Source organism: Lampris incognitus, chromosome 11 (genome assembly GCF_029633865.1).
Source record: "Lampris incognitus isolate fLamInc1 chromosome 11, fLamInc1.hap2, whole genome shotgun sequence".
Lineage (NCBI taxonomy): Eukaryota > Metazoa > Chordata > Actinopteri > Lampriformes > Lampridae > Lampris > Lampris incognitus.
The window spans coordinates 48139450-48152228 of record NC_079221.1 but is presented as its reverse complement, the minus strand read 5'-3'; the positions used below and the strand labels follow the sequence as shown (position 1 = coordinate 48152228).

The 12779-nt window shown below is 45.6% G+C and overlaps 1 protein-coding gene across 2 annotated transcripts in view; it reads right to left on the bottom strand.

The window, feature by feature from the left end:
* The window catches only part of LOC130120859 (ephrin type-A receptor 6-like), a 177797-nt gene that overhangs the window by 24523 nt on the left and 140495 nt on the right, over positions 1 to 12779 (bottom strand). For both annotated transcript variants that reach the window (XM_056289651.1, XM_056289652.1), the window contains 2 exons: positions 10526 to 10711; positions 4677 to 4738 (listed from right to left, as the gene is read on the bottom strand). In XM_056289651.1, the coding sequence (XP_056145626.1) occupies positions 4677 to 4738; positions 10526 to 10711 (248 nt within the window). The remainder of the gene's footprint in view (positions 1 to 4676; positions 4739 to 10525; positions 10712 to 12779) is intronic.

Below are 12779 nucleotides of genomic sequence, written 5' to 3'. Positions count from 1 at the left end.
GGTTTGGTTATCTATAAGCGCCAGTCATGTTGTCATCAGGCATTCACTGATGCCCAGTGGAAGCTCAGCAAGGTGGCAAATGAGGCTGCTTTTGAGGGCAAAGCCCACACCGTAGGTCCTTGGTTCATCAGCTGCTTTTCCTTTCCAGAATTAAAGTGTAACCACCCTTCTCCTCTTTCATCTGCCCCTGGTCGGCCAATCAGGTTGCAGAGAGTGCGGCAGTATTATTCCGGAATCTTCTCAGCTCTTGGGCAATGATGGCAGGATGCCGTTCAGGTCGATTGCTGAATTGATTGTCCATGAGGGTTCTGAAATATATGTGTTTCTGTTTCTGACCACATGGTAGTGATCCCTCTGGATGTGGTGGTCCAGACAGGAAGTGTGAGACAGACTAGGATTAGGGTATCTTTTCTGGCCCTCTGCACCCCTGCTGCAAGGTATAAAGGGAGTGGGCTCTGAAATCAGGGCATGCACTTAAGTATCTAGGCTTGTGCGTCTGTTCCTGAACATATTAAAGTGTGACAATACTGTAAGATATTTTTGTCTTGCTCCTCATTTAATGTCAGAGTGGAATTAAATAATTGCTACAACAGCACAGCAGCTGAGAAGTCCCTCTGCTTGTCCCAGGGCATAGCGACGTACACCAACCACCTGTGTGCCAGGTTGTGGCTAAGGACTGCCAGACTTCACTGTCCTGCCCCCGTCACCTCTGCCTGATCACTACAAGGCTTTGACCCTAGATGTTTATGGGTTGATCCTTGAAAGAGGATGCCTGCATGACAGCTTTTTACATGGAGTGGCTGATGCGCCTGCAGCAAATGCATGTTCCTTGGTAGGGGGTTGCCAGAGTCCAATGGCATGGAGAACCAAGACGATTGGGGACGACCCTTTCTTGCAGCCTTCATCCACCTTCACTGCCATTGTGACATGGAGACATCTTCCGCCAGTTCTGCCGTTGAGGTCCTTGTGGGATTGCGCTTCATCTGGAACCACCCCTTTGACCTATCCGCCTTGGGTGACCCTACCTGGAGCCAAGCTCCGGACGGCATAACTCTTGGGATCATTGGCCCGCAAGCTTCTCCACCACAGCAAGGTGGTGATCTAGGAGAAGGTGGTTTCATAGAGATGTTTTTATGACATATAAATATGTTTTTATGACATAGAAGATTCATTTTTTTCTTATTAAATGCATATTTTTTCTTGTTTTTGTAAAGAACGTCTAACACATGACACTAATGAAATAGAAGATTATATTTTTCCTTATTGAATAAACACATTTTTTTTCCTGTTTTGACAAAGAATGTCTAATATATGAAGCCAATTTTGTCATCAAGAAAAAAGGCTGGTAAAATGCTCACATTGCTTGAATAAAGTAATTGTTAAAAAAAACTAAATAACCCTAACTTCATTCAATTATGGAAACATATACTATGATACATTTTAACCTAAAATAATTTTTAAATTTATCAAATTTAAGTGGACCACTAGATATTGGTAGTATTGTTAAAGTCACATTAACATATTTTATCAATATGTATTTCTAAAGCTACGTTGCACTTATCAACATAAAGTGTGACTTCAATTGAAACGCTCCTCATTTGAGTTCGGCATTTAAGAAAAGAGATGGTTCCGGAGGGTGTGCTCCAATTATCGGGGCATCACTTTGCTCAGCCTCCCTGGGAGAGTCTATTCTAGGATGCTGGAAAGGCGGTTCCGACCAATTGTCGAACCTCGGATCCAGGTGGAACAATGCAGATTCCGTCCTGGCCGTGGAACAACGGACCAACTCTTTACCCTTGTGGAAGTGCTGAGGGGGGGGGGGGCATGTGAGTTTGACCAGCCAGTCTACATGTGTTTTGTGGACTTGAAGAAGGCTTACGACCGTGTACCCTGGGGCACTCTGTGGGGGGTACTGCGGGAGTATGGGGTACCGGGGCAGTTGCTACAAGCCATCCGATCCTTGTATAACCAAAGTGAGAGCTGTGTCCGCGTTCTTGGCGAAAAGTCAAAGATGTTTTCGGTGGGTGTTGGACTACGCCAATGTTGTCCCTTGTCTCCCGTTCTGTTTGTGATATTCATGGACAGGATCTCAAATCGCAGCCAAGGTGAGGAATGTGTCCATTTTGGGAACCTCAGAATTGCATCTCTGCTCTTCGCAGATGATGTGGTTTTGTTGGCTTCACCAGAACGCGACCTCCAGCGCGCACTGGGGCGGTTTCCAGCTAAATGTGAAATGGTCGGGATAAGAGTCAGTACCTCCAAGTCTGAGGCGATGGTTCTCTAATGGAAAAGGGTGGATTGCTCCCTCCGGGTTGGGGATGAATTGTTGCCTCAAGGGAAGGAGTTCAAGTATCTCAGGGTCTTGTTCACGAGTGAGAGTAGGATGGAGCCGGAGATTGATAGGCTGATTAGTGCAGCATCAGCAGTAATGCTGACGTTGTAGCGGACTGTTGTGGTGAAGAGGGAACTAAGCCAGAAAGCAAAGCTCTCAATTTACCAGTCAATCTTCGTTCCAACCCTCACCTATGGTAATGAGCTTTAGGTAGTGACCGAAAGGGCGAGATCGCGGATACAAGCAGCTGAAATGGGTTTCCTTCGTAGGATGTCTGGGCTCAGCCTTAGAGATAGGGTGAAGAGCCCGGACATCCGGGGGGAGCTTGGAGTAGAGCTCCCTCCCTAGGTTCCTTTGCGTTGAGGTGGTTCGGGCATCTGATTAGGATGCCTCCTGGGCGCCCTCCTTTGGAGGTTTTCCAGGCACAGCCAACTGGGAGGAGACCCCGGGGTAGACCCAGAACTCACTGGAGGGACTATATGTACAATCTGGCATGGGAACGCCTTGGGATCTCCCAGAAGGAGCTTGAGGGCGTTGCTTGGAAAAGGGATGTCTGGAGTGCCCTACTTAGCTTGCTGCCACCGCGACCCGACCCCGGAGAAGCGACTGAAGATGAATGAATGAATACATTTAAGAAAAGAATAATTTTTGAACCTATCACAAAGACACTCCTTTATTTTTGCCATTTAAAACTATCCTTTTAACTAGTACAGCCAATGTCATTCATGACCCTCCTGATCTGAAATTGTCCTCTTCAACCCCGTCAATCGCAACTTTCCTGCTGTGCGACAGTTTAGCAGAGGAAGAAATATTCCTGCAAATGATAGTAAAAGGAAAAAGAATCCATGATTTCAAGGCAGAGAAGACACTTTTCAGCAATGTTGTAAAACGATAGCGGTGACAGGAAGCAGACCCATTTTCGCGCATGCGTTGAACAAATCGGGTTTCTGGTACCTATCGGGCAATGACAATTCGTTTTATGTCAACCAGCAATGACCGCTTTGCCAGAGCTGAACGTCCATGACGAAAGCATTCGCATGCCTCTGACTGGGTGGCCTTCTGGGCTTTCTGCCAGAAAGTTTCCGGGCTTGGAAGATATGGCGGAAAAACTAAAGTGTCCAAGAAATGTTTCTGATGCTCCAGAAAAAAAAGAAACTCAGCGTCCAGAGAAAGGTATAAAAGTCAAAGTCAAAGTTAAAAAAAACAAAACCAAAACGGTCAACGGTGCTAGCTTTTTGTAGCTTTTCCTCATTTCAGAGCACCGAAAGAAGCAAATTACTCTCACTGCCTGAAGGGGGAGACAAAACGTCCGCCCTGCAAGTGCTTCCCCTCCTCTCTGCCAGGTTGATCCAGCTTTGTCTTCATTCAGCTTCATCTTCATTCAGCTTCATCTGTATTCTCAAACTAGTGGGTTCTGAGCATCTCATCCACGGTGTTACAGTGCTGGTGCTGGTGGTGGTGCTGCTGTTGGTGTGTGTGTGTGTGTGGAGGGGGGGGGGTTTGCCAGACCAGCAAAACCAAACAATGAACAAGTAACACTGTAGACTGGAGTGTTTATTCTCAGTGGGAGTCATTTGATCCCTTGTTAATTTATTTGTTTTTGCTGACTGCATCTTCAGGACATGGCGAGGTTTGGCCTTAAGCTACCATCTCTTCACTACATCACAATACCAGGAAACAATGGCTAGCAAAATCACTCCCATCTATACGGTGAAAGAGAATTTTAACACAATTTTTAATTCATATGATGACGTTTAATCCATTTAATTTTCTTGTATGTCTTCCTGTAATATGAAACTTAAGCCAGGTGTGGTATTTATTTAACCTTTCCCCTTGTTGACGTTAATGTAGTCCCTCCTATCTGGTCATTCTGTCCATCCATCCATTATCTTAACCGCTTATCCTGCTCTCAGGTTCGCGGGGATGCTGGAGCCTATCCCAGCAGTCATTGGGCGGCAGGCGGGGAGACACACTGGACAGGCCGCCAGGCCATCACAGCCCCCCCCCCCCACACACACACAAACATTCATTCCTAGGGACAATTTAGTACGGCCAATTCCCCTGACCTACATGTGTTTGGACTGTGGGAGGAAAGCGGAGCCCCCGGAGGAAACCCACACAGACACGGGGAGAACATGCAAACTCCACACAGAGAACGTCCGGGACCACCCCCAACATTGGACTACCCTGGGGCTCGAACCCAGGACCTTCTTGCTGTGAGGCAACCGTGCTAACCACTGTGCCGCCTGGTCATTCTATTTAACAAAAAAAGAAAAAAAAAAAAAGCCGCTGAGGCCAGAAACAATATTTGAGTTTAAAGGTTTCTGCTTGCTGCAACACTCACCCTCAGGAAAGAGTCTAGAGATCCATTTTCCATGTATTCCACCACCATCATCACGGGCCTGCCTGCAACCACACGGACAAAGACAAAACCTCAAACAGGCCTGTTAAAACGTTATGTTTACATTAAAGTGGGATGCAGCGTAGTCTGCATGACTTCATGTCGTTCTGTGTGTTTGTGTGCGACCCGTTATTCTAGTTTGGAGAAATCATCTTAAGGGGGTAGATGTGATAGGTTAAAGGGGATGCTTGGTCGGGCATCCTCTTGGTAGGGACGCCCGACCAAGTTGGAAGCAACACGAGGATTCGAACCAGCGATCCCTGTGTTGGTAGGCAACGGAATAGACCGCTACGCTACCTGGATGCCACAGGTCAATGAAATCTATTAAATAAATTAGAAAAAAAGACAATAATTGTGTGTTATTTGTTTTTATGTGGCACTGAGGTCCATGTGAAACGTAACTTCGTTCCCTTGCATGTATGAGACACACATATCAGGACATGACAAATAAAAGCAGTCTAAGCTCCAGAACCTCAGATGATACCGGTTCCCCACATGAACCCTCAGTAAGCTGTAGTACTTGGCAGCATCAAGCATAGCTGTCTGGAACTAATCAGCAGTGTTTGGCAAAAATAAATGGACCCGGGGTGCACTGCATGAATGGGACCACTGGAGTCTTATGTCTCATCTAGTTTTCTAGTGCAGGTAGATGGCAGCCAGTCACAGCCCGACCGCTCTCCTTAATGAGTGTGTCAAGATGACAACAGAAAACAGCAAAACGCGAGACAGAAAAGCGAGAGATAAAAATATATTTTCAACTTATATCATTTCTAAGCATACATTTGGCTTGTGTAGGTGTGGATTGTGGTCCGGGTCCAGTCTTTTAGTGTGTGTGCATGAGCATGCAGATGTGCATCCGCACTGAAAGGCAACTATGAGGACCACAGTAACCCCCCAAAGCGTGTACTACGCCCGCCGGTCCAACGTGTCAGTGTCATGGCTTGCCTCACTTAGGCGTGAAAAGTACACGTGTGTATGAAGGCGCAGTGCCAGCGGGGGCGATGATTAACTAAATGCCAGCAACTCCCCACGGAGGAAACGAAGCATTCAGCATTTTCCAAAATCCCTCCCCATCAGGTAAGATGAAGATACACGGCTGCTATATTTTTTAACATTTTTTTAAAATGTTTTATGTTGCCTATGAGTGTTGTCATGTTAATTACATTTCATTTGGCGGTAGAGAGTTGAACCCTAACCCTAATCATCGCCCCCTGCTGGCACTGCACCTTCATACACACGTGTACTTTTCACACCTGAGCTAGGCAAACCGTGATACTGACACGTTGGACCGGCGGGTGTAGTACACGCTTTGGCGTGATACTGGGCTGCATGATGAGTTGCTCCTTACACATAAATGACCAGTCCCGAGTTTCACCCATTTTTCTTCTTGCCCCAATCACATATGAGCAGCGGTTGCTTTACAACACAACCTCTGTCAGTGGAGGCATCTGGATACTGAAATAGACTAGAAATAGAATAGAAGACTAGAAATAGAATAGAAGACTAGAAATAGAAGACCAGAAATAGAATAGAAGGTTGCCTCACCTCAAACATGAAGTTTTTTTTCACAGCAGCCATAACAAGGAGCACCTATTCTGTGAGAGAAGCCTCATGGCTCCAAATCTACTTCCTCCCAGTGATAAAACACAGGAAGAACATCGGCAGAAGGAAAAACCAGATTCCTGGACCACAATCCATTCTAATTTCAGTGTTTATATATGTCATTAGTTCCGTGGAATTTTCTGATAAATCGCAAAAAGACTGTGGCAAAGACAGGCCTTCAGAATACTGACACGGCAGGAAAAGGATGCACGTGTGGCTTCTCAATGCATGATCATATTCTCTTACCGTGTTCATATTTGCTTATCCCCATACAACCCACCAGCTTCATGGCCAACTTTGCTTCATATACACTACCGTTCAAAAGTTTGGGATCACCCAAACAATTTTGTGTTTTCCATGAAAAGTCACACTTATTCACCACCATATGTTGTGAAATGAATAGAAAATAGAGTCAAGACATTGACAAGGTTAGAAATAATGATTTGTATTTGAAATAAGATTTTTTTTACATCAAACTTTGCTTTCGTCAAAGAATCCTCCATTTGCAGCAATTACAGCATTGCAGACCTTTGGCATTCTAGCTGTTAATTTGTTGAGGTAATCTGGAGAAATTGCACCCCACGCTTCCAGAAGCAGCTCCCACAAGTTGGATTGGTTGGATGGGCACTTCTTTGAGCAGATTGAGTTTCTGGAGCATCACATTTGTGGGGTCAATTAAACGCTCAAAATGGCCAGAAAAAGAGAACTTTCATCTGAAACTCGACAGTCTATTCTTGTTCTTAGAAATGAAGGCTATTCCATGCGAGAAATTGCTAAGAAATTGAAGATTTCCTACACCGGTGTGTACTACTCCCTTCAGAGGACAGCACAAACAGGCTCTAACCAGAGTAGAAAAAGAAGTGGGAGGCCGCGTTGCACAACTGAGCAAGAAGATAAGTACATTAGAGTCTCTAGTTTGAGAAACAGACGCCTCACAGGTCCCCAACTGGCATCTTCATTAAATAGTACCTGTTAGAGCCTGTTTGTGCTGTCCTCTGAAGGGAGTAGTACACACCGGTGTAGGAAATCTTCAATTTCTTAGCAATTTCTCGCATGGAATAGCCTTCATTTCTAAGAACAAGAATAGACTGTCGAGTTTCAGATGAAAGTTCTCTTTTTCTGGCCATTTTGAGCGTTTAATTGACCCCACAAATGTGATGCTCCAGAAACTCAATCTGCTCAAAGAAGTGCCCATCCAACCAATCCAACTTGTGGGAGCTGCTTCTGGAAGCGTGGGGTGCAATTTCTCCAGATTACCTCAACAAATTAACAGCTAGAATGCCAAAGGTCTGCAATGCTGTAATTGCTGCAAATGGAGGATTCTTTGACGAAAGCAAAGTTTGATGTAAAAAAAATCTTATTTCAAATACAAATCATTATTTCTAACCTTGTCAATGTCTTGACTATTTTCTATTCATTTCACAACATATGGTGGTGAATAAGTGTGACTTTTCATGGAAAACACAAAATTGTTTGGGTGATCCCAAACTTTTGAACGGTAGTGTATGTACTGTGTAAGATCCAGTGTTCTCATGTGGGATGTTCTTGTGTTTTATGTTATCTATGTTGTTATGTGTGATGCAGTTATGAGCTCATAACTGTCTCTTCTTTATGCGTGACACGGTCTGTATGTTAGTACATTTGCTATACGTTCTAATGCACTTCAAAATGGATTAAAAATATTTAAAAAAAGAAGATAATGACCTACTGATGGCACTGAAGAGCAGAAACCATGTAGACTAAGATATGCGTTATTATTTATATTACTGTTGAAGGAGTTCATTCATGCATTCGCTCATTCATCCATTCATCAGTCACTTCTCCAGGGTGGGGTTGCAGGGGCAGCAAGCTAAGTAGGGCACTCCAGACGTCCCTCTCCCCAGCAACGCCCTCCAGCTCCTCCTGGGGGATCCCAAGGCGTTTCCAGGTCAGATTGGACATGCAGTCCCTCCAGCGAGTTCTGGGTCTATTCCGGGGTCTCTTCCCAGTTGGCCGTGCCTGGTAAACCTCCAAAGGAAGGCGCCCAGGAGGCATCCTAATCAGATGTCCGAACCACTTCAACTGGCTACTTTCTACGTGAAGGAGCAGCGGCTCTACTCCGAGCTCCCTCCGGATGTCCGAGCTCCTCACCCTATCTCTAAGGCTGAGCCCAGACACCCTACGGAGGAAACTCATTTCAGCCGCTTGTATCCGCGATCTCCCCCTTTCGGTCACTACCCAAAGCTCATGACCAGAGGTGAGGGTTGGAATGAAGATTGACTGGTAAATTGAGAGCTTTGCCTTCCGGCTCAGCTCCCTCTTCACCACAACGGTCCAGTACAACGTCCACATTACTGCTGATGCTGCACCAATCCACCTGTCAATCTCCTGCTCCATTTCCATCCTGTTGAAGGAGTTATGGTGCATTATCATTATTCCTTATCCTTCCATTTTTCTCATGTGTACTGTCAGACCTTGTTGAACATGCCCTGATGTTTCTTTCTGATTAGGCCACAAAAGAATGATTTTCATGGGCCAATGATATGGACTGTAAATGCGTACTCTATGGGGGATTTCTGTCTGGATTCATCATATTTCCTGTTGAACAGCAACATTAGTATCAGTTGATGCCAATTTCATAACACTGTGTAGCAAAGGATGTTCAGTTTCACCAAGTGAAGCCTAAAATTAATTCTTCTTGTTAGACCTTCTGTTGTCTTATGGGGCAAAAAGGTCTGTAACAGTGTTGAACAGCAGAGAAAAGACTCAAAATGATGTTTTTTTCAACCTGAAATGTGATGACTTTTCCTAAAGTGACCTATTAGAAAAAGTGAAACATTGTTTTGTTCATATTTCCATGAAAGCTCTACACCACTAGGCTACTAAGATTGTCTTCATCATGTTTGACCCTATAAAAATGAGTGGTGTCCACTAAATAAATGCAGTCTTTCTGCACTGGGAAAATGGAAAACCCAGATAGTCACACAGTTTGTGATGATGACAGTGTGGGAGCACAGGAATGAGGAGACGGAGAGATCGAGTTAAGTCAATTCCGTTTACTCGCCACACAAAACCACACCGATACAGCACGATCTCTCATGGCAACCAGCTAACCGCTAGGCTGCTGCTAACATGGCTCCACCCCGGAAACTCTAAGCAGTGCCTACGTCAGCACTCTGAACGTCTGCCTTAAAGGAGCAGCAGCCCCTGGTGAATCTACCCTCAATTGTGTATCGCCACAACAGGTTGTTTCTTCATGCAAAATAGATTTGGGGTTTAAAATTATATTAAGTTGCTTTAATTTAGAGGTTTAATGAAGGCGGGTCGCAGGGATGCTGGAGCCTGTCCCAACAGTCATTGGGCGGTATCCCAGCAGTCATCCCCACGGCTCCAGCATCCCCACGACCCTGAGAGCAGGATAAGCAGTTCGGATAATGGATGGATGGATGGATGAAGGCCGGTTCATGACAATGACAATGCTTCTTGGCAATAAATCTTATACCGTTGGAAAGCCTGTTTATTTCCCCTTTAAATGGGGCTGCATTTGTAAGGAACATGCATTTTTGGAATGAGCAGCAGAGCTGAGTATGTGGGTTGTGCCCATGAAAAATTTGCCAATTCTTCTCTGCCAATGCCAAACAGCTTATTTTGCTGTTGCTATTGACTCTTGTTTTGAGCTTCTGGTACCGCAGGTGCTGAATATCAGGTGCCTGATATAAGATTTATTGCCAAGAAGCATTGTTACAACAAAAAATAATCTACCAAACACAAATTTCCTTACTTTTTGTGCTAAGTTTATATATAACGTTTTTTTTCCGAAACCGTCAATGGTGTTATAAGTGCTCAACTAATGAGGAGCGGAATATGCATTAAAACTTTTTTCCCCCTGTATCTGTGTTGATATATAAATAATTGCACATAGGTGACATGAATGCATGTGCAAACCTCCATGCTGCTTGCACATTCACAAAGAACCTGTTCACATATAGGCAAACTCTAACGCAGTATGAATTACTGCTACTCAGGATGTACACAAAGAGTTACCAGTTAAAATCCTCCGCTCTCTCAGATACGCCATGCCAAAGCTACTGTAAAACAATTTGTTCAACTGAACTGTACAAGTTGCAGAAGTTTAATAAACCAAACATGGCCCTTAGGTTAAAGTATGAGTAATCAAATCAATCTAAATTCCTCACAGCGATCCCTCTTACTTTTGGTGACCACACCCTCCAGCTTGATAATGTTTGGGTGGTTAGACTGTCCCATGATTGATGCCTCACGCAGAAAGTCCCGCCTTTGCCGCTCAGCAAAACCACCCTTCAGTGTCTTTATTGCCACTGCGATCTCTTTCTTCCCTGGTGTCTGCAGACGCCCACTGCACACCTCACCAAATTCACCTGGAAGACACAAATGAAATATACAAATGTCCACACACATGATAGAATATATACTCACTTGGTAACAAGTACATGAACACAAGCACAGATGCAGGAGTATATTTTTTCACCTTTGTTATGATAAAAGGTTTTCTTTCAGACAGGAAGGCACCAAATTCTGAGTACCTCTCTACATAGGTATTTAATTAATTTGAGCCTTATTCAGTAATCTGTCACTTGATACTTACTCGCTGGAGGATTCTTCCTCTCTCACCCTGTGAGATGATTACCACTTCTATATGTTAACTATTCTTATTACAACAACTTAAGCCTGAGGGTGTCCACTCGGACCTCGACATCAGCATGGCATCAGCTAGAAAAGGGTATCATCACTGGCTGCACAATTTCAGAGTCCTGTTTGTGCTGGCCATGAATATGCTTGTGAATTCTGTGGAAGTGGAGTGCTGGTGAAAGAAGTGGAGGTCCCTGGTCCAAAACTGGCACTGGAAAACCCCTGATCAGAGTGTTCAGGTATGACCTAATGGTAACAACTACATCAGTGCCCAGATGCAGGTGGGTCCTTCAAGGACTTGAACAGCTCATTACATTGGCAAGAATGAGCCTCAAGCCCACAAAATCCAGGTCTCTGGTCCTCCAGAAAGGAAGAGTAACTGACGAGTTAAGCTTCTCTTTGGGAGGCACCCAAATCCCATCCGTGACTGAAAAGCCAGCCAAGAGCCTGGGTAAGACCTTCACCAGCAAGCTGAAGGACACAGCAGTATGCCACACAACCAATGATGACTGCAACACTTGGCTCGCCACAGTGGACAAGAGAGGGCTTCCTGGAAAATTCAAGGCCTGGATATATCAACATCGAATCCTGCCTCGCCTCCTCTGGCCACTGCTAATCTACGAAGTCCCAATCACTATTGTGGAGGACTTCGAAGGGAAGATCAGCCATGTGGCTGGGCCTGCCGCAGAACCTAAGCAGCATCGTCCTTTATGGACATAACACCAAGCTACAGCTTCCTCTCAACAGTCTGGCAGAGGAGTTCAAGGTCCCCCGAGCCAGAGAAGTCCTGTTCTACCGAGATTCTGCTGACACCAAGGTCTCCTCTGCAGGTATCAAGGTCAGAACAGGAAGGAAGTGGCACGCGCAGGAGGCAGTTGAGCAGGCTGAGGCAAGGTTACGGCACAGCATCCTCATGGTCACTGTGGCACCTGGTCAGGTCAGGTTCAGAAGCAATTCAAGACCTTGCTATGGAAAAGCCCGAGGAAAGGACAGGCAAAAGCTGAACCGGGAGGAGGTACGTGCAGAGGTGGAGGAAGCTTGCTACAACATAATGGTGGGTATGTGCAAACAGGGGGCCTGGACCAAGTGGGGAGCATACAACCGGCCAGATGATCACCGGGGCAGAACTCTGGAAGGTGGAATAACACCAATTCAAGCTTTTGGTCCAGTCAGTGTATGATGTCCTCCCAAACTCTTCCGAACTGTTCAGCTGGGGTCTGGCAGACTCACTTGCTTGCCAACTCTGCCAGAAAAGGAGATTCTTGGAGCACATCATGAGCTGCTGTCCAAAGGTCTTGGGAGAGGGGTGGCATTGTTGGTGCCATGACCAAGTTCTGCGGGCAGTAGCAGACACCATCTGCACTGGGATCTGCTACAGCAAACAGCAACATCCAACAAAATGCACCATCACCTTTGTTCGAGCAGGGGAGAAGCCCCAGCCAAAGACCCAGGGTGGGCTGCTCACAACAGCAAGGGACTGGCAGTTCCTGTTGACCTAGAGGGACAAGTGAGGTTCCCAGACACCATTGCAGCTACCATACTTAGGTCATACATGGTCCTGATGTCCATGGCAACCAAGCAAGTGGTTTTGCTAGAGCTAACTGTCCCCTGGGAAGATAGGATGGAGGAGGCACAAGAAAGGAAGGGAGCCAGGTGTGCAGATTTGGTAGCTGAGTGTCGGAGGAATGGGTGGAAGGCCCGTTGTGAGTCAGCTGAAGTGGGCTGCAAGGGCTTTGCAGGCAAGTCTGTACACTGGGTCTTGGGATTCTTGGGAATTTGTGGGCTGCAAAGAAGAAC